The following is a 26,483-nucleotide window of genomic DNA, read 5'->3' on the forward strand; positions in this document are numbered from 1 at the left end:
TATTAAGGAAAAGTAATTGTTGCTTCCAGGTATATTTGTTGTTAGAGTTGGGATTCTGTTCTTGTGGTAATCTCCTTTTAGGTTTGTTGAAAGATTACTTTCTTGCTTTTTCTCGGGTGTAATTTATCTCCTTGTGTTGGAGTTTTCCCTTTATTATCCTTTCAAGGGCTGTATTCATGGAAAGATATTGTGTGAATTTGGTTTTGTCATGGAATACTTTGGTTTTTCCATCTATGGTAATTGAGAGTTTTGTTGGGTATAGTAGCCTGGCCTGGCATTTGTGTTCTCTTAGAGTCTATTTGACATCTGTCCAGGATCTTCTGGCTTTCATAGTCTCTGTTGAGAAGTCTGCTATAATTCTAATAGGTCTGCCTTTATATTTATATTTGCCTTTTTCCCTTACTGCTTTTAATATTCTATCTTTGTTTAGTTCAGTTGTTGTTTTGATTATTATGTGTTGGGAGGAATTTCTTTTCTGTTCCAGTCTATTTGGAGTTCTGTAGGCTTCTTGTATGTTCATGGGCATCTCTTTCTTTAGGTTAGGGAAGTTTTCTTCTATAATTTTGTTGAAGATATTTACTGGCCCTTTAAGTTGAAAATCTTCATTCTCATCTATACCTATTATCTTAGGTTTGGTCTTCTCATTGTGTCTTGGATTTCCTGAATGTTTTCAGTTAGGATCTTTTTCATTTTGCATTTTCTTTTATTGCTCTTTCCATGTTTTCTATGGAATCTTCTGCACTTGAGATTCTCTCTTCCATCTCTTATATTATCTTGTTGATGCTTGCACCTATGGCCTCTGATTTCTTTTCTAGGATTTATATCTCCAGAGTTGTCTCCCTCTGTAATTTCTTTATTATTTCTACTTCCATTTTTAGATCTTGGATGGTTTTGTTCTATTCCTTCATCTGTTTGGTTGTGGTTTCCTGTAACTCTTTAAGGGTTTTTATGTTTCCTTTTTAAGGACTTCTACCTGTCTAGCTGTGTTCTCCTGTATTTCTTTAAAGAAGTTATTAATGTCTTTCTTAAAATCTTCTACTAGCATCATGAGATATGATTTTAAATCTGAATCTTGCTTTTCTGGTGTGGTGGGGTATCCAGGACTTGCTGTGGTGGGAGTACTGGGTTCTGATGATACCAAGTGGTCTTGGTTTCTGTTGGTAAAATTCTTAAGTTTGCCTTTTGCCATCTGGTAATCTCTGGTATTAGATGTTCTAGCTGTTTCTGGCTGGAGCTTGTTCCGCCTGTGAGTCTGTAAGCCTGTGTCAGTACTCATGGAGATCAGCTCTCTCCTGGCTAGACCAGTGCACAGGGGGCTGAGGAACAGCCCCACCGCCTGGCTGCAGATGTAGGCCAACCAATAGCTCCACCAACTGGTGATTAAGTATTCAAACATAGGAGAATATGGAGGCCATTCTCTTTTAAACACCATATAGACTGTTTCTCTTTCTTTCCCAGGAAAGCTTCACACTTTTACTTGAAACACAGGAACTTAGACAAATGGTGGCAGATTTTCATTACAAAATAAAGAAGCAAAACACATGACGTTGATAAGTAGGATAGGTACAGTAGTTAATATTTTAGAAGAATTATGTGTTATTCTAGAGTGGTAACAATCATCCAATACAGAAATACTTAATCGAAGAAGAGAAGTGGCTTCATGTAGTGAAAATTATGATACAGTACAAAACAGTAACATAGATAACCAACTAGGGACAGAAGCAAGTTTTTGGTTTGAGGTAAGTAAGGTTTGTGTAATACAAGGATTAATACTCCCTTGAACTGCTATCTAATGTGTGTATACACACACACACACACACACACACACACACACACACACACATATATATATCTGGCATCATCTAGTCATGTGACATTGGCTACAGGGCTGTTATATGAGTATTGCATGTTTTATCAGCACAGACTTTTGACTTGATTTTCATTGATGGTGAAATATCACCATTTTGTGGTGTTTTCCACCTGTGCTTTTCCCTTTTACAGTGGTATAGGAAGTATGCACAGGTTTTATACACATTTTTCTCTTAAATTAGCCTTTGCTTTACATTGTTTTATTTGAAGAACACTGGGGTGATATCTTAGTTGGGGTTTTACTGCTGTGAACAGACACCTTGACTAAGGCAATTCTCATAAGGACAACATTTAATTGGGACTGGTTTACATGTTCAGAGGATCAATCCGTTATCACCAAGGCAGGAACATGGCAACATCCAGTCAGACATAGTACAGGAGGAGCCTTCATCTGAAGGCTTCTAGAAGAAGACTGACTTTCAGGTACCTAGGATGAGGGTCTTAAAGCCCACATCCACAATGACATACTTTCTCCAACAAGGCCACATCTCCAAATAGTGCCAGTCCCTGAGCCAAGCATATACAAACCATCAGAGCTGAGTTCTCCCCCAAATGACTTAAGACTTCTCAGATGAGGGTTGAGAAACTCATTGATCTATGTATAGAAAGATAAATTATCGAGACAATTTAACACTATGTCAATTTAGCAGCATAATAGTAGTAGGTTCTCCCCTGAAGCTATGACTTGTCTAGACAGTTCTTGGCCTGATAATGGTGCTGAATATGGGGTCCATCTTGTGGCACGGTCTTTCAATTCAATCAGAAAGAGGTTGACTACTCCCATGATATTTGTGCCTCTGTAAGCACCCATACTTACTTACTTACTGGGCCAAGGTTACCTAATATGGCCAGTGGATGAATTAAACCAGGTTTGGGTTGGAGGAACTACAGTAAGACTGAGGCTGTGACAGTTTTATTGAGGACAATCAGACTTTTTATACCCTTATCAGAAGCAGAATATAGTGGTGATTGCCAGAATCAATACAGTTGTAGTTGCCAGGATACAATGATATTTGAAAGCTATGTTGGGTACATAGATTAATGTCTAAGGCCAATTGTCCTGCCAAGCTTCCATACTTCTTTGACTTCTAAGGGAACATACAGAAAAACACAGAGCAGCCTGAACCTTTCACTGCCTGAGGGAGTGCCTTGGTTTCTCAGGAGCTGAAAGGCACATAAGTGCTCCAAGAGCCATGACTCTAGCCTGGAAAACCTACGACACATGCCTTTCATGGCAGCTAGGCCAGGTTAACCACACGTCTATTGCACCAGTGGCCACTTGTTGTCAGGACAGTCTTTATTGTAGCTTGTTTGGAGGACACTGTGAATGGTATATTTTTTCTGATTTCCTCCTTAGTAAGTTTGTTTTTGGTGTGTGTAACTGTTACTGATTTTATAGTCTGCTACTTTACTGAAGATATTTATTGGATTCAGTGTATTTTAGAAATTAGGGTTCTCTAAGTATAGGATCATGTAATTTGGAAGCAGGGATAGTTTATTCTCTTCCTTTCTGACTTCTAACCCATTGTAGTTTTCTCTCATTATGTTGCTGCAGCTAGAGCTTGAGGACTATATTTAATAAGAGTAGAGAGAATATGCACACTTGTCTAGTCCAAGATTGAGAGAAAATGGGCTCAAATTTCTTATTAGTGTAATTCTGAATATAGGTTTATATAGTTTTTAAAGTGTTGTGATATGAGGGGATATCATTTCTATAAGTTTCTAGACTTATTTACTTTGAATGAGGTCTTCAGCAAAAAACTAAATATTTAAGGAACTTAAAGAATGCTTTTGATCTAGGTTTGTTGGCACATGCCTTTTATCCCAGCACTCATGAGGCAGAGAGGTAGGTCCAAGCAAGCCTGGTCTACATACAGGTCAATCAAGACTACATAGTGAGATCCTGTCTCAAATAACTTAGTACAAATAAAGAAATAAATTTCCATTTATTTATTCACTTTACATCCCCATTGCACCCTGTCTTCCCTCACAACCTCCCCCTCTATCCCACTTCCCCTTCTCCTCTGAGAATGGGGAGGCTTTCCTGGGTACCAACCTATGCTGGGACATCAAGTCACTGGAAGACTGGGCACACCTCCTACCATAGAAACCAGACAATGCAGCCCAGTTACAAGAACAGGATCTACAATTAGGGAACAGAGTCAGAGAACACCCAGCACCACTGCCACCCCTGCTTCAGTTATTGGGGGAGTCGCATGAAGATCAAGCTGGACATTTGCTACATATATATGGGAGCACTAGGTCTAGCCCATGTATGCTCTTTGGTTGGTGGTTCAGTCTTTGGGAGCCCCCAAGGGTCCAGGTTAGTTAACTCTGTTCATCTTCCTGTGGAGTTCCTATCCCCTCCAAGACCCTCAATCCTTCACCCAACTCTTCCACAAGACTCCTTGAGCTCTGTTTAATTCTTGACTGTGGGTTTCTGCATCTGTTTCCATCATCTGCTGGGTGGAGCCTCTCTGACAACAGTTATGCTAGCCTCTTGTTTGCAAGCATAACAGAGTATAATGGTTCCAGGGATATGTTCTTGCCTTGGATCTCAAGTTGGGTTGGTAATTGGTTGGCCGTTTCCCCAGTCTCTGTTTCATCGTTGTCCCTGAACTTCTTGTAGAAAGGACAAATTTTGGGTTAAAGGTTTTGTGGACCACCAAAAGAAAAGATGGTGGAACTTGTGGCTCTAGCTATATATGTAGCAGAGGATGGCCTAGTTGGTCATCAATGGGAGGAGAGACCCTTGGTCCTGTGAAGGTTCTATGCCCCAGTGTAGGGGAATGCCAGGACCAGGAATTGGAGTGGGTGGGTTGGGGAGCAGGTGGAGGAGGGAAGAGATAGGGGATTTTCAGAGGGGAAACTAGGAAAGGGGATAACATTTGAAATGTAAATAAAGAAAATAGCTTTAAAAAAAGTTTTGTGGGTGGGTTGTATACTTATTCCTTCTCTGGGAGTCCTGCCTGGCTACAGGAGAAGATCACTTCAGGATCCACATCCACCACTGCTAGGAGGCTGGGCTACAGTCACTCTCAAAAACCTCCTGGAGCTTCCCTAATCCCATGTTTTTGGCACATCCTAGGGATGCTCCTCCACTGCCAGCTGCCAATTTCAATTCACTCTCCCACACCTCTCTCCCCAGCTCTCCCCGTATCTGATCCCTCATGTCCTCTTCCCATCCCCTCTCCCACCCAGTTCCCTGCTCCATCCACCTCTGATGACTATTTTATTTCCCCTTCTGAGTGAGATTTAAACATCCTTTCTTTGGCCTTCCTTGTTATTTAGCTTCTGTGAGTCTGTAGAATGTAGCCTCGGTTTGCTGTACTTTATGGCTAATATCCACTTATAAGTGAATACATACTATGTGTGTCCCTCACTCAGGAAAATATTGTCTAGGTCCATCTATTTGTCTGCAGATTTTATGATGTCCTTGTTTTAAATAGCTGAGTAGTATACCATTGTGTAAATGAACCACATTTTCTTTATTCATTCTTTAGTTGAAGTGGTTTCTAGTTTCTGGCTATTACAAATAAAGCTGCTATGAACATAATACAGCAAGATCCTTGTGTGATTGTGGAACATCTTTTGGGTATAGTATATGTCCAGGAGTGTTATAGCTGGGTCTTAAAGTTTATAAAAATATTTATAAAATATATAATAATCCACAAGATAACTTGAAAATGTTATATTAAAAAAAAGGAGTTGAAAATGTGATAGCATCCAGGTATGAATGATGACATTGTATTTTCAGCATTTGAGAAACAGAGACAGAATCATCATCACAAGTCCGTAAGAGCTAAAGATTGAAATCCTGTCTAAAACAATGAATGGAACTCTATCTCAAAGTGATGTAAAGTGAGTAAATAAATAAATAAATGGAGAAAAATAAGATAAATAAAAATGGAGCTTTAAATGATAAAAAAAAATTGTGTGGTGACAGACAATAGACTTGGTAGCCTACTCTTACAGTTAGTAATATATAAATACATGACACTTGAAAGATATCTCAAGGTAGTCAACAGGATCACCTTTTATGAGAATAGAATTTCATTTCTAGAATTTATAAGTTAGTTTATAGTTTTATGCACTACTCTGTAATCTTATAAACAGTAACTTTTTTTAAGGCAAGATTTCTTTACATATTCCTGGCTATCCTAGAACTCACTATGTAGACCAGAGTGGCCTTGAACTAACAGAGATCTGCTTGCCTCTGTCTCCTGAGTGGGATTAAAGGCATGCGACACAATGCGACACAATGACTAACTTTTTCAAAATTATTTAATTCTAAATTATCTGGTCCAATTGAGGAAACATTTAGAAAAGAACTTTAAAGTTGCCAATTTCCTGGGAAAACCATAATGTTAAGTAAAATAAGAGAGAAGAGATACTTTGTTATTGTCAAAATGCTTACATTGTGACCATTTGAGTGTAAGTACTTTGTAAAAGTTCAAAGTGAGAAATGAAGAACAACATTTTACTGGATAGTAATTAACATATGAATAATAATAACCATATGAATAATTTCAATGAAAGCATCTTTAATTGCAGATTTGCCTCACAAGAGGAGCAGTTGCCTTTTGGAAACATGGAAAGCCTGAGATTTGAAAGACAGCGATCCCCTCAGAAGCTTGATGTGACCCTCACTGGAATCTGTCCATGGATAGAAACTGAGGCAAAAACTTGGAATGAGGTGAATTAACCTTTTATAAAATCTAATATTTCTGACTTTATTTGATCAATATAACATATAGCACTCCCTTGATTTGACATACAGTTGTGTTTTGCATAGAGACAGGGATTCAACCTGAGAATGTTGTGTTTGGCAATTTTACTATTTTGGAACATCACAGTCCTGTGCTCATACAAACCCCACATCACTATGTCCAGCAGGCCTGTGGTTCATGGTGGGCCAGAGCATTGTGTGATGTATGACTTTTATTTAGACTTAAAACAAAATGTCATCTCATGCTAAAAGTAAATGATGACATTAATGAATAAGTTTTTGACTTCCATTTGTTGTAAATCTTGGTGTATCGTGGCTGTTCAGCACATATTTTCTGGCATGAAAGGTGAACCGAGGGCAACCTCTAGGATAAAGGTTAGTTTCAGCACTGTTATGCAGTGTAGGCTTACTTAGCTCTGAAATCACCGTGATGTTAGTTAAATGTTTTGTAATGAGATGTACTATCTCTGCCTGCATTAAAGAACATCTTTTGTTTTTGGAAAATCATGCTGTCATTCAAGCAATTAGAATCTGAATAATATATATGAGAGAGCACTCTAATAGGCTATGTACTTTCAACAAGGTTTTGTTCTTGTAGGTTGTGCTCTTGATTACATATTTAGACCCCACAGACACCTTAATAGTTGCTCAACTTGCTTTGTTCTTTGAAAGTCACCAATCTACACCCTGTGAGTTTAATTTACATGCAAATAGTTATACAATATTTATCCCTTTAACTTGCTCCATTTAGTTAGCATAAAACTTTGGGGATTCTTCATTTTTTTATGTTGTTGTGCAGCATCTCTCATGTGGTCAGGCATGGTGGCTCATATTTGTAATCCCAGCACGGAGTCAGAAGAAGAAAGATAGGCTCAAGTTAAAAAAATAAAAGAACCTGGGTACCTAATCGGTACCTAATCGTATCCTGTCTTAACACACAGACACAGGCACACACACACAGACACACAGACACACAGACACAGGCACAGACACAGACACAGGCACAGGCACACACACACAGACACACAGACACAGAGACACACACAGACATACAGACACAGGCAGACAGACAGACAAACATATACACAAACACACAGACACACACACAAACACACAAACACATAGACACACAGACAGACACACACAGATAAACACACACAGACATACAGACACACACAGAGACATACAGACACACACAGAGACATACAGACACACACAGACAGACACACAGGCACAACACACAGACATACAGGCAGACATAGACACACAGATACACACAGACACACACAGAGACATACAGACACACACACAGATACACAGAGACATACAGACACACAGAGACACACACAAAGACCTACAGACACACACACACAGACACAGACACACACACACAGACATACAGACACAGACACACAGGCAGACACAGATACACACAGAGACATACAGGCACAGACAGACAGACACATACACAAACACACAGACACACACAGACAGACACCCAGACACACATAGAGACATACAGACACACAGACAGACAGACACATACACAAACACACACACAAACACACAGATACTCACACAGACGCACAGACATACACTGACTCACATACACAGAGATACACAGACAGACAGATACATACACACAGACACAAACATACACACAAACACACAGACACAGGCATACACAGATACATAGACACATAAACCATTGTGAGGCTGCACGACACACCTGTACCTTGGCTGATAACTGTGCTGTGAGTGTTGTTCCACCTGCTCTGTGTTCTCTTCTTGTTTCCTTCTGACTGGGTGTTGCCCTCCTAGCCAACTGAGTTCATGGTGCTATCTTTCTGCCTTTCCTCATACTGTTCTTTTTGGCTTCATATTTTCTCATCTGGCTTCATTTTTTAGGAGTGTCTCACCATTTCTCATCCTTGAAGCCTTCTCTAACTGGACTAATTTTTTCAAAGTCCATCTAGAACTTACCTGTTTGTTCAGAACAGCTTATCCTTCAACTTTGCATAATTATCTAAGTGTAATTGCAAGGAATATCAAACGATATATGACACTTTTTCTTAAATAGACTTAAAACGTTTTTGTGGGCTGGAGAGATGGCTCAGTGGCTAAGAGCACTGACTGCTCTTCCAAAGGTCCTGAGTTCAAATCCCAGCAACCACGTGGTGGCTATCAACTGTTGCGGCCGACCAGCAGCTCGCAAGGAATGGTTCAACTGAGATGGCAACACGGGCTGCAAGAGAGGAACTAGACGGGCGGAAGAAAAAACGAAGCCAAGTCAAAGTCACTCTGATCAAAGCTCCATTTTTACTGTTGCGACACTCAGTTATGAAGGAAGGGGGAGGGGACCCAATTCCCGCCAAATAATCTCGGAATCCAGTAGCAGGATGAGCACGTGTGTGGCTCCAAACAGCAAAACGGCACGGTCCAGCAGTGGGCGTGGCAGAACAAATGAGCAGGAAGCTCCACCCCTGAGCAAGCAGGTTTCAGGCTGGGGGAGGGGAGACTACAATCAACCATCCATAATGAGATCTGATGCCCTCTTCTGGTGTGTGTGAAGACAGCTACAGTGTACTTACATATAACAATAAATAAATCTTTAAAAATGCTTAAGTTATAGGATAAAATCTATATCATACCAATACTTTTTCCTGAGGACAAAGATGTTCTGAAGTTTTTATTTTCATATTCTGAGAATTATTTAATATTCTGAGACGTTAAATGTAAAATCAAATGCACTTAATAAATAGGAGACATTGTTTAATTGAGTGCTCCTATTTGCCTTAAAATGGAAAAACATATACCTGCCTTCTTTTCTTATGTAGCCAGAACTGGAGATTATAGATCTGGTGGGAAGGCCCCTGCAGTAGTTTTTCTATATACTTGTCCATATCACCTTAACCTGCTCCTTGGATGTGGCAAAGCAGGTTCATGTGACAGTTGCTGGGACAGACTAACTGAGGAACCTGATTCCACAATGGAGTCCATCCATAGCTTTCGCCTGACTCTGAGGCCAGGTTACGTCCACATACTTCTTCCAGTAGGTGCCATCTGTGCTGCATACGCGATCACAGCCTGCGATCACAGGACTGCTGAGACCTTGGAAGGTGTGGACTACTCTAAGTGGGCAGAGTATTACTGACTAGTTGTAACTTTACCCTGTTCTTTGTTCTAGTTACGAGGATCACTAGCGATGCTAAAAGCTGCCAAGAAGATGCGCTGTAGGATTCAGAGGTATAACTACATGCAACTTGCAAAGAATGCTGGCACGTTTATGAAGCAGACAGGCAGAGTAGTGTGAGCACTACACCTATGTGAGCAGAGATGCACATGTGTAAGGCCAGGGTAATATTTCTGTTTTCAGTCATGTTACATGATTAAACAGTTGCATGGGGCAGGGAATAAGTCAGTGGTAGAATGCATGTTTGCACAATGTAAGGCCCTGGTTTCATCCCCGTGCACCACAAAAATAAAAGGAGAAAGTAGTTATTTATGCAGTCTCTAAACCTCACAACTAACTACATAACACAGCTAGAAAAGTGATAGAGCAACCAAATAGCTTGTTTTTCAAAGAATTTGTTAAATTACTTTAAAGATAATTATTTAGAAATCATGTGGCATTTAAAAATTCACCCATGAGAATAATTCCTTTAAAATATTTAGGATTGAACTTGAAAATTCCAACTTAGTCGTCACTATTGAAAAACAAGCAAGAGAAATGAAAGCACTTGGTGAAAAACTGTTAAACACAGGAATCAGTGTGGTAAGTTTAATAGGTTTCTCATTAGTGCCATTACTACGGAAGAGATGTTGTTCTTTCTCTAGTACTATTCCATAGAACTCTGTTATCCAGAATGAAAAGGCTTATTGATAAAAATATTTTTTAATCATGTTGCTACTATTTATTAGTAGAGATGAAAGTCCTCTGGCTTTACAGAAATTGACTGAATTAATAAAAGAAATGATTTTGGTAGAATTTTTAATGAGAAACATTGATGGTCCTATTTTACATAGCCATCCATTGATGGGCACATACAATGCTTCTCACAGTTTGGTTGCTGTCAACAGTGTTGCTTTGGACGTAGTGAATATGTCTGGGTCTCTGATAAAAGTTTTAAATAACTCTTACATTCAGTGGTGGTTAGTTGAAGACTTCTGGCTTTATCTTGTTGCCAGTCTCTTATGGTTAGCTTTCGTTTTGCTTTCTGTTGCTGCCAACTTGGAGAGAAGAATATTATTTCACTTTAGATCTCCCCAGTCATAGTCAGTCACTGAGAGAGGTCAGGACAGGAACTGAAGGCAGGAACTGAAGGCAGGAACTGAAGCATATGCCTTGCTCCCCACAGCTTGCTCAGCTATGCTTTCTATGCAGCCCAGGTCCACATGCCCTCAGTTGGATGGGCCCACCGATGTCAGCAGTCAGTCAAGAAAATGCCCCCATACATGCCCCCAAGCCAATCTGACCGTGAAATTCCTCTTCCCAGATGTGTCAAGGTGGCAAGTAAAGCTAACTGTGACAGCTTTGGGGGAAAAATAACTTACAACAGAAGGTTTGTGTGTGTGTGCCAGAGAATTGCTGTGTGTTACTCACTCCTTTGGGTTTTAAAAAGAAAAGTTATGTTTGTAAACAACAACAACAACAAAACAAAACAAAAACAAAAACAAAAAACCATGGCTTCTTGATTGTCTTGGACCTTGCAGAGTACACTAGGACTCCTACCACTGACTGTCATCAGTGTCTGAGCTTCCCAACCATGTGACTGCCCATGCCCCTGAAAGGTGGATATTCCACTAGGATGGAAATGCTATTGTTGTAGAATGAAAGCTGTGCATCTGTACACCAACAGAGCATCCATGCTCTCCTTCCCGGAAGCTGACTCTTGTTGCATTGTGCACCCCAAATTGGGCCAACGAAAGCAGTTGCTCTCTTTACTCAGTGAGCCCAGGCTCTTTTCGTTTAAGCATCTTTCTTCAGCTCAGCTTGAACATTGATTTGCTCTTAGCATTGTGCTGCAAAATCCTCTGTTCATCAGACTTCATAGGCTTCCAAGCCCTAACTGCCAATCTCTTGAAGCATCAGCCGGTATCCAGTGACGTCCTTTGAAGCCCCTATGACTTTCATCTTTTCTATTCCCAAGATATACCATATTTAGCTTATCTTTAATTTTTAAAATGATCTTTATAATTTCTCACCTGGATAGACTGTGTGCTTGCCACTCCCATCCCTTTTCACTCCTCTCCCTCCTCACAAATCTCCTCACATTGTTGTCTATTCATTTGTTTTGTGACCCAGTGAAATTAACCAGGGCCATCTGTGTGGGCTCAAGACTAAAGATAGTGATGTTCCCTCTCCAGAAATTTTTTACATAGCTCCTTTTGGGTTACAGTGTTTGTGATTAAAATTTGTGAATTGATTTTATTATTTTGGGAATTATGAAATTACACAAGGCCATTCATGGCTGAGGATGTGACTCTGTTTGCCTAGATTGTGCCAAGGTTGGCTTTCAAAACACAGCACTTCACACCCACCACACTCTCTCTCTCTCTCTCTCTCTCTCTCTCTCTCTCTCTCTCACACACACACACACACACACACACACACACACAAACACACACACACGAGACAGATGTGATCACTCACACATGTACAGGTACATGCACACACATGCAAAGAATGACTCACAAATACTTATTAGTCATATTTAGTAAGTTGATATTGAAAAAAATGAACCTCAGTACTGTTTTTCTTTATTGAATTATTTTTTACTAGCATGCAGAGAAACAGTGGGACATTTTTGTGTACATATGTCTTTATCCATTGTTGCTAATTCTTCAAACCCCAGTGCCCCTCCTGGGCCCCCTTACTTCCCTATCCTAAGTCACTTTATTTCCCCAGAGTTTTCCTCAAAAAGTATATTCCATTCCTGGCATACTTACAGTTGCTGAGTTATGAGTGGAAACTGAAAATTTAAGATTCACAGAAGTTACTTACATTCTGATTTGTAAAAGTCCACCTTTGTTATTTGTCTTAGGTGGAGGCAGCACCGGAAGGAGAACCGGGGGCGACAAGGGAAGACGTTGCTGCATCGTGGAGTCAGATGGAGCTGATGGAGCTCACATCTGAGCTTGCTAAAGCAAGAATGCAAAATGATTCTTGTAAAATGGAAGTACAAAAATATAAGGAACTCTATCTAAAAGAATTAAGAAGTAATAATGCCTTACTCTCACGTCTTCAAAACAGGTGAGAGTGAGAGAGCTAGAGCGAGAGCGAGAGAGAGCGAGAGAGGGCGAGAGAGAGAGAGAGAGAGAGAGAGAGAGAGAGAGAGCAAGAGAGAGAGAGAGAGAGAGAGAGAGAGAGAGAGGTGTGCTGAGACCAAACTAAGCCGGATAATGCCAGTCACTAAAGCATACTTCTCAGTGAGCTGCATTCCTGCATCTGTGGTGGCGCACGCCTTTAATCCCAGCACTTGGGAGGCAGAGGCAGGCGGATTTCTAAATTCAAGGCCAGCCTGGTCTACAGAGTGAGTTCCAGGACAGCCAGGGCTACACAGAGAAACCCTGTCTCGAAAAAACCAAACCAAACCAAACAAACAAACAAAACCACCACCACCAACAACAAAACCCCACCACCATCACCATGAACAACAACACAAAACAGATTATGAGAACTAAGTGGACATTGTAATTCTGTGAAGTTACGCTAAAGCACTTCACCCCGGCAAGTTACGCTAAAGCACTTCCTTTGAAATGTTAATTCGGGACACTTCTTACTCCTCCATTCTTCACTTTATGTCTATTTCCACCGCAGTATTCTCACCTAGTTAATCTACTGATTTGTTAGGTGTTTATGAAAGGCTTTAGCTAACATGGTTGTTATTATAACTTGATTATTTGTGTTTTCATAAAAATTTATCTATTTTTGGAAGATTATAATCTAAACCCAGGCTGTCAAGTGCACCCAGGGCACATTCCGCATTGAATTTTCCTGTAGTCTTCAGTGTCACCACTAGAGGGTGCAGCAGAGTCACTGCCCTTCAGCGTTTCTCTCCCTGCGTTTTTGGGATACAGAAAAGACCAACCCTAGCTGAAGGGAAGCAGAAATCTCAGCTGGTTACAGAAATTCTTTATTCAGTTGGGGTGAGAGTGTGTGGCAGACAGAAAGGTCAGCTCCACCTTGCTGCCTTGGAAAGGATGTTCTGTTCCCAGGCTGCTTGCTTCAGTTTCTTGTTCTCTCTCCATCTTGACCTCCCTGACTCAGAACTCCTCAGGAACAAAGGCTCAGTTTCTTTCACGTCGAAGCAATGAATGTACAGATGGCAGAAGTAAATGCTTGTGGGTGTCTGTCTTAGTCAGGGTTTCTATTCCTGCACAAACATCATGACCAAGGAGCAAGTTGGGAAGGAAAGGGTTTATTCAGCTTACACTTCCACATTACTGTTGATCACCAAAGGATGTCAGGACTAGAACTCAAGCAGGTCAGGAAGCAGGAGCTGATGCAGAGGCCATGGAGGGATGTTACTTACTGACTTGCTCAGCTTTATCCTATACTAACTTCTAGTTCTGTTTTCTTGTGGGATCCCAGTTCTTGTATGTGGAGTTTCCTTGATTGCCCTGTGGAGTGTGGATAGCAGAGGCAGACTCCACTCAACCAGCAATGTTGCACGCCCACAGGCCTGCAGGGCTATGTGGTATTCAAAGCACTGTATGAAGCTTATACTTGTCCCTCTGGGGTGCTGATGGTGGCTCTGACAGCAGCTGCTGGGAGTCCTCCTGTGGGATACCTACTCACACACCTGTTTAGGTTTCCTGGTAGGAGTCTGGACTCATTGGTCACATTTGTAGTAGCAAGTGCAGTCCAGTGGGAGGGAAAGTTCAGGGCCTGGAGGTAGAAGGGGTTGTTGGGGTACTGATCAAGTCAGTTGTCAAGCTGGAGAAGTAACTTATGGGGTGATAGGAAACTCCTATTCATGGTGTTTTCCAAAATCATTATCAGACAATTGTTCTAGTGTAGCTTCTTGTCTTCTAGCTTACCTGGAAGTTTTCAAGATTTTATTTCTTTTAATCACTAAAGTGTTTTGCTAAATACAAGTGTATTAGTCAGCGTTGTCTAAAGTGTATATATGCATGTGTATGTGCATGCATGTTCACATTCACACACAAACAGAGTGGGGGCATTTATTATATTGTTTTACAAACTGCAGTCTGCGTAGTTCAATAATGGCAGCCACATAAAGTTGAGAATCTGCTATCTGCTCAGTCCATGAGACTGGATGTCTTAACATTCTGAGTCTGGCATTTGAGGATTCCTGGAGAGCTGTTGGTCTTTAGTCTATTGTGGAAGCCTAAAGAAATTGGTTCTAATGTTGGTGAAGAAGAGTTGCTGCAACTAGTTAGATGAATTTGCCAGCAAGAGTGAGGGGAAACGGACAAAAAGAGAAGTTTTTCTGTCTTCCATGTCTTAAAGTCTGGGCTGCACCGGAAGGTTCCACCTACATTTAGAGTGGGCTTTCTGCTTTAAAGGATTTGATGAAGAAAGACCAGCCTGGCCTAGGACTCACAGAGATCCTCCTGACTCTGCCTCCTAAGTGTTGTGATTAAAGGCATGCATTACCACTTCTGACTCAGGTATTTTTAACTTTTACTGATTGCATGTATTTAGTAGTATGGCATGATATTTGATATGTTCATATGAAATGGAATTATTATAATTATCAAGTATGCCTTTATCTTACAGTTACCCTTTAAAATTTAGATCTTTACAGGCACATTAAAAAAACCAAAGTAGATTCCTTCCATAGGCCATAGCTTTACCTCTTAAGCCACATATCATTAATCTGTCCTATATTGCTTGATTCACTAGTTGGCTCAAAGTTTCTGTTGTTGTCTTTTGAGACAAGGTCCACTCTGTAGATGAGGTTAGGCTGGAACTCACAGTCTGACCTTAAACTCACAACCTTCCTGCCTCAGCTTCCGAAGTGTGAGGATTATGGAAATATGCTTCCATACCTCAGTGTGTGTCTTGAGACTGATTCTAAGCCTATAACTGCGTGCAGACCAGCTTCAGAGTTCAATCACTAGTTTGTTTACTCAGATGCCACCATTCTCTGAGATGCAAGTCATGTAGGAACCCTGAAAGCATTTGAGGGAACATGAGACATACTCCACGTTAACATTTTTTCCATCTGTGCAGGACTTGCAAGTGTCCAGAGCAGTCATGTTCAAATCATGGGGAGGAGATGCGGTGGAAGACCTCTTCAATGGTGGCTCTTGTAGGGCCCCACCCTGAGTGCCCTCAAGTGCCATATCTAACAAGAAGCACCATGGAGCCACAAGGAAATGTGCCCCAGCCCTCCCAATGCCCAGAAGCCAGATGTGAATTCATGGAAAATCCTAGGAGCTGGGTGAGTTCCTTTGAGTTTTAACTTCCTGACATCACTTGGTGCTTAATTTGAGTGAACTCCTGAGTTATTTAGTTGATTTACACTTTGATAGGAGAAAGTCACAGTAATGCATATAAGGAAAAAAGAAAATTTATAATTAAGAATATTACCCTTGAGCTCACATTTTCAATAAGTACTGCTCATCATTTGTGTTAATACTTATAAATAGGTGGACAGAGATTAGCTTTGTCAAACTTTGCACCTACATCAAGTGTTGCAAAACATGCCATGAGGTGGGTAGAGGAGTCCTGCATTATTTTAAGAAAGTTGTGCAAAGTCTTTTTACTTAAAAACGTAACCTTCTACTACTTTCTTTCCACAGTCTGAAGATAAGGAAAAAGGATGGCTTGAACTGATCAGCTCCATACGTTTTCTTCATTGTGCTTTGCATCAAGAAACCAGGAGGACTAAAGAGCTACAAAAAGAGCTAGCCGAGTAAGACTTTATTCATTCAACCATTATTTGGCTTAGCTATAATTGCATGAAACCCTAAATACAAATTCACACTGAAAGTGCAATATTGTAATATGGACTTTAGACACTCAAAGTGCATCTTGAACAATTTTGGTTGTCAAAATATTACATTTGCTCTTTAATCACTTTAAAAACAGTAAGAATGGGGGCTGGAGAGATGGCTCAGTGGTTAAGAGCACTGACTGCTCTTCCAAAGGTCCTGAGTTGAAATCCCAGCAACCACATGGTGGCTCACAACCATCCATAATGAGATCTGACGCCCTCTTCTGGTGCATCTGAAGACAGCTACAGTGTACTTAGATATAATAATAAATAAATCTTTAAAAAAATTTAAAAAATACAGTAAGAATAATGCCAACTGCTCCCCTCTTCTTCTGCCTTGAATTTTTATTCCCATTTCTTTTATCTTATCCTAATAATAACTTGATTTAAAATAAAAGTGGGCCAAGCTTTTTTCCACGTTAATTTTCATTGTTGATAGCTAGTACAAAAAGAGAAACATGTACAATTATATCACACAAAAGTGATTTTTATTATTTTATTAATTTTTCACTGTTTCAGAATTTCATATGTACACATGATGTGTTTTGATAAAACCCACCTCCCCACCTTCTCCTCCAGTTTCTCCTTTGTGCCTCCTACACCGTTTTCCTCCATACTTTATGTGCTTTTTGTTTTTTAAAAGACACACCACAACCCTATAGGTGGAACAACATTATGAGCTAACCAGTACCCCGGAGCTCTTGACTCTAGCTGCATATATATCAAAAGATGGCCTAGTCGGCCATCACTGGAAAGAGAGGCCCATTGGACTTGCAAACTTTATATGCCCCAGTACAGGGGAATACCAGGGCCAAAAAGGGGGAGTGGGTGGGCAGGGGAGTGGGGGTGGGTGGATATGGGGGACTTTTGGTATAGCATTGGAAATGTAAATGAGTTAAATACCTAATAAAAAATGGAAAAAAAAAAAAAAAGAGCACTCTCATTGGTATGCAGGATTACATTTACAGTATTAAGTTACCTTGAACTCTATTTTATATTTTCTCATTTACCTGTATGTGTTTAATACTATAAAACTTAAGCTATGAATATACAACAAATATTGACTAATTTATAAATTAGAAAATTTCTGACTAAGAAAATTTGTAATGTCCTTTAGGAATTCTTAATAAATTTTCAACTCATGGTTTGGGATGCATAAGGCACTGTTAACAATATTATATAATAGGGGTCTTTTAAACTTTAGAGAATTGTTTATTCTATTACAATGGTTGCTTTTTGTTTTTCTTCATAATTACTTCTGTTAATACTTTATTCTGTTATATGGGAAATGATTCAAGCTGATTAAGAAGTGTCTCAGGTCTTACATATATAAAATTGCACAGGTAAACATTTGAATTAGTTATATAATCATATAGCTTTTGTGTACATCCATATCTTATATGTATAGCAATTTTACATATCACAAGCAAATGTTTAAGATGGTGGTGCAATTTTCTTTATGGCATTTTCACAAGTAGGGTCAGGAACAGGTATAACTGCCTAGTTATCAAGTACAGATTTTGATAACTAGGTTGTTTGGATAACTACAGCTTCAAAAAAAAAAAAAAAAAAAAAAAAAGACACACCAAGTCTCTTATTCCTGCCTGTATGAGAATGGATATAGGACTATCTACTAGAATATGGCTAGCCCTCCAAGGACCACATCCCTAAAGAAAACTGATTCTCCCTCTCCCAGCAGCTATTAGTTGCCAATAGCTCCTCATCTCAGGGTAGAAGGTTCTGAGCCCATGTGCTGCATAGTTTTGTGCCAACTTGACACAAGCTAAAGTCATCTGAGAGGAGGGAACCTCGATTAAGAAAGTTCTTCCAGCTAAGTGTGATGGCACACACCTTTAATCCCAGCACTCAGGATGCAGAGGCAGGCAGATTTCTGAGTTCGAGGCCAGCCTGATCTACAAAGTGAGTTCCAGGACAGCCAGGGCTACACAGAGAAACCCTGTCTCGAAAAAAACAAAACAAACAAGCAAACAAACAAAAAACCCAAAAAAACCAAAACCAAAACAAAAACAAAACCAAAAAAACTCCATAAGATCAGTCTGTAGGCAAGCTTGTAAGACATTTTCTTCATGATTGATGGGGAGGACTACCCTGGGATGGTGGTCCGGGCCTCTATTAAAAAAAGCAGGCTGAGCAAAGTCAGTAAGCAGCACCTTTCTATGGCCTTTTACATCAGCTCCTGCCTTCAGGTTCCTGCCTTATTTGAGTTCCTGTCCTGACTCCCTTCATTAATGGACAACTTAGGTAAATAAAAAGTGTAAGCCAAATAAACTCTTTCCTCCCCAACTTGCTCTTGGTCATGGTGTTTCTGCACAGTAATTGAACCACTAATTAGGCAGCTACCTCTCCCATTCTTTCTGTGATTTGTACTGGTTTGATCTTCTGCAGGTCTTACGCATGTAGTCGGACTACTTTGAGTTCATGTGTATAGCAGTCCTATTGTGTCCAGAAAATAGTTTTGCTTCTCGTAGATATCCACTACTTACTGCTCTTGCCATCTTCCGTCACACTCTTTGACAATGGTCCCCAAGCCTTGGGAAGGGAAGAATATGGTGATATAGGTCCCAGTTGGACCTAAGCACTTCCAGTCTTTATTCTCTGCATCTTGGCCAGTGTAGGTTACTGTGTGAATCACCATCTACTGCAAAAAGAAGCTCCTCTGATGAGGGCTGAGAGATGTCCTAATCTATGGGTATGAAGATATTGTGAAGGGAACTATAGAACTGTGTCCATTTAGCATATTAATATTAGTTTTCTCCTAGAGCCTGTGACCCAGCCAGCCACAGATTTGGGCCCAGTTAACAGTACCAGGCATGAGTTTGTTTTTGTGGTGTAGGATTTAAATCCAATCAGAAAGGGCCTGTTTCCTTCACAACATTCATGGTGCTGTGGTGGGCATTTATGCAAACCAGTTGTTATTGTAGCTCTCAGGAGTCACAGCCCTGCAGGACTGTTGATTGCTTCTAGTAGCAAGCATACTTCCAGCACCATGAAAGATAGCTGATGGGTGAGAAGTATGCAGGTAAATTGGGACCAGCTTGATTTCTCCACGTTCTATGAAACAAGTAAATGGTATCTTCAGCAGCAAGTCTTATTATCAAGTTCTAGAGGGGACTGAAGACAGTGGCAACAGCATGAAGTGCTTGTGGGGAGACTACGCAGTCCACTGATCAACACTTAAGAAAGGGCTTACTCTTACCTGGCATTGGTAAGCCTGGGGTATCTGGAAGAAGGAGTTTTCTCCTTAGCGTAACTCCGTGTAAGTGCCTTTATATAGTATTTGCATATATTTTACGAAGTGTCTATGTAGCTTTTCTTTTGTCATTTCCAAGAGTCTACAGTTTGTCATCCCTCCCATCCCCCACGTCATTTAACCCTTCCTATTCCATCATTGCTTCTCTGCTCCACATTGCCTGTGTTTCACATCCTTCCCTGAGACCCCTACGCTTACAGCCCTCGACTATTTCCTTCCTTTTGTGGGTACTCCAATTTAAACACACATGTCTACAGACAAAGCTAGCATCCAGGCATGAAGGAGAACATGTGACGATGGTCTTTCTGGGTCCTGGCCACTTAATTCAGAATTATTATTTCCAATTCCATCCATTTTCCTAAATGCTTATTTTTCTTTATAGCTGAATAAAATTCCATTGCGTATAGGTAGCACATTTTTATTATCCAAGTGACCACCTGATGGGTATTTAGGCCTTTTCCATGTCTCAGCTATTGTGTATGGAACAGAAATGCACATGGGTGTGCATGTGTCTCTGTTCTAGGATGTAGGGTCTTTGGAGACTGTGTATTGCTGGGTCATATGGTAGTTCTATTTCTAATGTTTTGAATCTAATATCCATCTTGACTTACTTAGTGGCTGTACAAGTTTTCCCCCTCACCAGCAGTGAAGGAGTGGTTTCTTCCTCACATCCATGCCAGAATTTATCACCTTTTTGCCTTTTAAAAAATGTTAGCCATCCTGACTTGAGTAAGATGAAATGTAACAGTAGTTTTGATGTGTATTTCCCTATAGTGAAGGATACTTATGTAAAATATAGTTCTTAGCCATTTGTATTTCTTTGAAATCTCTGTGTTTGTTCTGTCTTAGTTGCTGTTCTGTTGCTGTGGAGAGTCACCATGACCAAGGCATTATTTATAAAGGGAAGCATTTCCTGGAGGCTTCATCATTGTTTCAGAGGCCTCGTCCCTTATTATCATGTTGCTGGAGCATTAGCTAAGAGCTATGTATTGATCTGCAGGAAGAAAGAAGGAGGAAAGGAAAAAGAGAGGGAGGGAGAGACAGACAGACAAACAGACTGGGTCTGGCATGGTCTTTGCAGACCCCCATATGGCTGCAGTTATATTTATTTGCTGAGTGCTTGAGTTTTATTTGCTGAGTGTAATCAATTTTCTCCAATTTAACTTCCTGTGCATGTTTTTTATTTCATGTGTTTGGCCAATATTGTGTAAGTCAAGACATGGATTTTTTAAAAAAATAGTGGTTTATTATTCTTTGTGAACTTCCTTCCTCCAAAACCTTTTTATTTTTTGTCTTACTTTTTCTCTCTATAGAGATTTCAAAGACGTTTTCTATTTTCAACTATGAATGTTCTTGATGCCTGTGTTTTGTGCTGGCTCTGTGCTCAGAATGTGGCTTATAAACCCAGCTTCTAATCTCCCTGATGTGAGCTGCATCTTCTAATCTCCCCGATGTGCTCTCATGTATACTGTATTCTTTTTATAGAATGTATTCTATAGTTAACAAGGTATATTTTTACAGGTATTTTGAAAACATATAGAACTATTATCTTGTTTGCTTTGGCTACTGACTTCTGGATTATAGCTAATATTTAATACCAAGTTAAAGTATTGTTAACATACTGAAATTGATACTAATCATTATAGAATTTCATATATAGTCATAGTATGAACCATTTGTCTGCCATGCATATCAATTGTTCCGGCTAGTCTTATATCAACTTGACACAAGCTAAGAGGATGGAACCTCAATTGAAAAAAATGCCTGTATAAGATCCAGTTGTAGCAGATAAGCCTGTATAGTATATTCTAAATTAGTGATTGATGGGGGAGGACCTAGTTCATTGTGGGTAGGCCATCCCTGGGCTGGTAATCCTGAGTTCTATAAGAAAGCAGGCTGAGCAAGCCAGGAGGAGCAAGTCAGTAAGAGAACCTGTTCATGGTTTCTGCATCTCCAGATTCCTCGATGCCCTGTTTGAGTTCCTGTCTTGGCTTCCCTGATGGTCTGTGATTCAGGATACACATGCAAAATCAACCCTTTCCTCCCAGAGTTGCTTTTGTTCACAGTGCTTCATCGAATCAATAGTAACCCTAACTGAGACATCAGTTATCTACGATTATAAATGTAATCCAAGTGGTTTCAAATAAAGTTACTTTGAGACAGGATGTGATTTACAGGCATTTCTTACACATTATAGGGTATATTAATCTTAAAAAGAAAAACAAACAAAACAAAACAAAACACCCTTTCACCAACCACAAAAAGCCCCAAAACTCTCTTCCTTTGCTTTCTTGCAGAATGAAGAAGATCTTTAACATGCCCCCACAGGAAGGTCGTGGACATGAAGGCAGAAGACATAGTTGTCGTGAGGTTTCAAAAGTCAGTCAAGCTGAAATGGGTGTTCCAGTTGCCATGCTGAGACTTGAGGTGATAAAGTTTTGGGATGAAAATCACTTAATCTTGGGAAAAATAGCTGTCTGAAAATGCCCAAAATCCCATGAAGATTGAACTATAGTATTATATACATGACATCAGGAAAATACAGGATTAATTTTCTAATCTTAAAACTGGCTTATGTATAGCCGTAAGCAGCACACACCACGTCAGTACTCAGATTGCAAGTAGGAAATCATTGGCTTGTAGTCAACATGCCATGAATTGTAACCATGCAAATTACAGAAGCTAGTAGCTGTTAGTATATGCATAATTAAACTATCCTTACCTCTCTTTTCTATATTCCCCAATTTGAGGAAAACTTCTGGACACATCGGCCTTTCTGTAAGATTTTACAATAGAAGGGTGCTATGCATAACCTTCCACGTAGGCGTAGCCATAGAGTGCTTTGTGGCTTCTCATCAACATTGCTGATGGTGTTCAACCATCAACCCCTCCCTGCCACCCAAACACCAACTATTGTGGGGAAAGTGGCTGTCTTACTGAGTCTTTTGCAAGTCAATCTTTCCCTTTTTCCTTTTAGATCACTCAATTTAGTGGCTTCAGAGACTTATTTTCTTTATTTATTTCCTTTCTGAATCTGTGATTTGGGGAAACTTTGGAGACACCTTGTCTCTTATGCCTTTCAGCTGAGGTTGGGCCAGCTTGATGCCTAGGGTGCTGGGTGGTCTTTAGTTGCTGTAGATGTTGCTGCTATCCTGGGCTACCACTTTGGCTGGGGAGGCAGCTGGAACTCCTGTACTGGAACACCTGGGGATGTCATTTGAAGTGGCAGTTGGAACCCTCCTCCCACCTCCCACTGGAATATCTGATCTAGCTCTGTGGCTTAGTGACCTCACAGGGTAGGGTTGTGTCCCAGAGCAGCATTCTGAGACAGTTTTCTAATTTAATGTTGGAAGTCACATGTAATCCCTTTATCAGACTCTGTCACCCTTCTCTGTGGAATGACCATGAGAGGATGGCCTGTCCAAAGCCAGCATACTCTGCTCTTTGTTTGCAACGACTTACATCTCCCATTCAAAAATGTGAGTACCTGCCACTGTTCAGTTGTCAGACTTCATGCTGACTTGGAGCAAACTTGAAACCCCAGGCCTTACCAGCATTTTCAGGTCCCAGTGGGGCTGAGGGCCTCTGGATGTGGTTACTGTCCTTTGAAACAGTTTCTCTCTGTGTGGAGACTTCAAAGCTCAGGTGTCAAGCTGCCATGACCCAGACACAACATTCTTCCTAACCTGTCACACACATTTTTGATGCTATTTTGGTTATGATTAATCCAAGTGAATGAGCAATAAGTTGTTGTTTCTTAATTTCTCTTAAGAGATAGTCTTGGGGTTTTATTGCAGTCTGTGACACTATATATAAGAATCTGTTTTTGCAAATCTCTCTGAGATGAAGCTTCTCATCTTGGAATGCCCGGGACACTGTCCCCAAGCAATGCCTCTAAGATTTTTATAGCTTTATGGTTATAGAACTTTATAGGAACTACAGTACCAGTTTACATGTTTCTGAAGTCTTAGCACACAGCGATAGTGAAGGCTGGTCCAGTACACCGAATGTTTTCAGCAGCAGCCTGGATTTGATGTTACCTCAGAAGATGTTTATTTGAGAATTTTGTGGTGATGTTACTTGTGTTGTGGTTTCAGATGGGAAGTGCTGAGAGTGTATGCTCCTGCAAGCATATGCTGGCTTTTTTTTTTTTTTTACTTTATCTCTCCTTACTTCTCACATTGGTTCCACTCTGGGCTGCCCTTAGCTGAGTCCCTGCTCTGTCAGACTTCATGATCACTTCCCACTGGCCTTGAAATCCTCATCACCTCTGGTTTTTCTAGGCCTAGAGACTGTCCTTCTTGTAACTCACTCTTAAGTTACGCTGTTAAAGTTTTCAAACACCTTCTTATGAATTTCTGTATTGTCACATTACATGAATGCTAACACAAGTGTAAATCAGAGCTAAGTGTGGCTGAGTGGGAGAGAGCTTCCTAGCACATGCCAGGACATGCTTCCACACCACACCACTGACAGACACAAACCTGTACATGCACCGAGGATAAACTAAAATTGTTTAGAATTTTTTAAATTTTGTTTTATTTTTAAAACTTATGTGTGTGTGAATGTGGGTATGTGCATATGAGGGATGATACCCTCTGAGGCCAGAAGAGGGTGCTGTACCCTCTGGAATCAGACTTACAGGGGTTATGAGCTGCCTGACAAAGTACTGGGGACCGAATGGTCCTCTAGAACAGCGAAAGTGCTCTTAACCACCGAACCATCTCTCTGGTACCAATGAATATAAACACTGTAAGAGTTGTTGCTGGCCAGGCGTGGTGGTGCACGCCTTTAAGCTCAGCACTCGGGAGGCAGAGGCAGGCGGATTTCTGAGTTCCAGGCCAGCCTGGTCTACAAAGTGAGTTCCAGGACAGCCAGGGCTACACAGAGAAACCCTGTCTCGAAAAAACCAAAAGAAAAAAAAAAAAGAGTTGTTACTGATTTCAAATATTCAAAACTACAGAATTCTTTTTCCATGCATTTAAGTAGTTTTCTGAGTTACTGATACAAAATGAGTATTCGACACAGCATGGTTCATTGGGTTTTGATTTTAAATAACACACCACTTTCATTTGTCTCAGGGGGAAGCAACAACTGCAGAAAATTTAGTGTGCATTCACAAGACTCCAACTGCCTCATTCCTAACTCAGATGGAACTTGAAATGAAAAGTATTAAATCTGCCATCGCTGAAGTGAGCACCCAGGAATGCTTGGTTAAAAGAGAACTGGAAGTCATGAAGCACCTTTACCGAGGAGAGTTAGAGCACATAGACAGCGTGTCTGCCATTGGATCGGAATATGTAAATGGAGAGAGAGGAGGTACAGAAAGAGAACCCGGGCCTTTCTACAAAAGCAGAGCCTCAGAGAACCCAGCTCATGACTCACGTAGGCTGCAAAAGTAACTGGACAGTGTAACTCTGGACACTATGTTGATAAATGAGCTTCCTCTAAAATGCTAGTCCAGGACGGTTTTTCTTCCTCCATTTACATATGGCATTTGCTACCTTCTTACATAGTTGATTTAATAGATTTGATCTTTACTTGTTTGTATTATTTTAAGTTTTTTTTTCTTTTGGTTTTTCAGGACAGGGTTTCTCTGTGTAGCCCTGGCTGTCCTGGAACTCACTTTGTAGACCAGGCTGGCCTCGAGCTCAGAAATCCTCCTGCCTCTGCCTCCCAAGTGCTGGGATTAAAGGCCTGCACCACCACACCCGGTTTATTATAAGTTTTAAAATTATAGATTAATTATAGGTTAATTTTCAGAGTTCCAATAAATATAAACACCAAAAGTTTAACTGTTGAAAAAGAGTATAACCTAAACCCAAGCCTTCAAGTGCTCCTGACACTACTCTGGGCACATTCTGGCATTGGCAATTTAACGTTCTTGTGATATTCATTGTTACCACTAGAGGGAGCCTGCAGAGGGGCTGCCATTTGGAGTCTCTCTCCCAGGATGTATTGCTGGAATACAGGGAAGGACCAACAAAGGAGCTGACGTACCAGAACTTCCAAGGTAGTTAGAATAACTCCTTGTTCAGTGTGGGCAAGAATGTGTAGTCAACAGGAAGGGCAGCCCCACCTTGATGGCTTGGTAAGGATGTGCTAACAGCCTTAGAACTTGTTACTACATTGGACCTCAAGTTTGTTCAGAATGATTCCTGAGATCCAAACACTTCCAGCCTATGCGTGGATGAACAGATAAAGAAAACATACTGGTAATTTTCCTTGGATAGTTTTAAAAACACCTGCAGCTTAGTTTAATAAATGCAAATATTGTTGGATATTTTCCTTTTTAGTTCAATCTATTCTATTTAAGTGACGCTTTTAATAATTTATACCTAATGAAATACCTACTATAAGCAGATTGACACCCTTTCACCTTAGAAAGTTACCTTCTAAGTACAAGTATTCCTTTTTTATTATTAATTTAGTTCTTGGACAACTTCATACGTGCATATTACTACATTCTGGTTACTCTGTCTCTCTTATATCCCTCTTGCCCCATAAAGCTCCTCTCTACCCTACTTGCCTCTTTCTGAGTTTGTTTTGCAGTGAGGTCCCATAGGGTCTCCCAGACCCATTCCTGGCTGTTGCTGGTTCTGTCCTTCTGCAGACTCACTGCAAGCATATGCAGTTGTTGAAAGTC

At 40.4% G+C, this 26,483-nt stretch overlaps 1 protein-coding gene across 6 annotated transcripts in view; it reads left to right on the forward strand.

Moving 5' to 3' along the window:
- Positions 1 to 25,290, forward strand: part of 4921524L21Rik (RIKEN cDNA 4921524L21 gene) — a 35,342-nt gene extending 10,052 nt beyond the window's left edge. The window contains exons 2-10 of one of the 6 annotated variants that reach the window (NM_027598.2): positions 5,627 to 5,730; positions 6,424 to 6,565; positions 9,786 to 9,844; positions 10,274 to 10,373; positions 12,643 to 12,851; positions 15,801 to 16,011; positions 16,373 to 16,485; positions 22,135 to 22,264; positions 24,919 to 25,290. In NM_027598.2, the coding sequence (NP_081874.1) occupies positions 5,699 to 5,730; positions 6,424 to 6,565; positions 9,786 to 9,844; positions 10,274 to 10,373; positions 12,643 to 12,851; positions 15,801 to 16,011; positions 16,373 to 16,485; positions 22,135 to 22,264; positions 24,919 to 25,239 (1,317 nt within the window). In that variant the 5' untranslated portion in view covers positions 5,627 to 5,698 and the 3' untranslated portion in view covers positions 25,240 to 25,290. Of the gene's footprint in view, positions 1 to 5,626; positions 5,731 to 6,423; positions 6,566 to 9,785; positions 9,956 to 10,273; positions 10,374 to 12,642; positions 12,852 to 15,800; positions 16,012 to 16,372; positions 16,486 to 22,134; positions 22,265 to 24,918 lie in introns of those variants that run through there. The other 5 variants (XM_006526244.2, NM_001362874.1, XM_006526245.3 and 2 more) reach the window with 5 other exon arrangements.
- Positions 25,291 to 26,483: the final 1,193 nt, after the last annotated feature.

Source organism: Mus musculus, chromosome 18 (genome assembly GCF_000001635.26).
Source record: "Mus musculus strain C57BL/6J chromosome 18, GRCm38.p6 C57BL/6J".
Classification (NCBI taxonomy): Eukaryota; Metazoa; Chordata; class Mammalia; order Rodentia; family Muridae; genus Mus; species Mus musculus.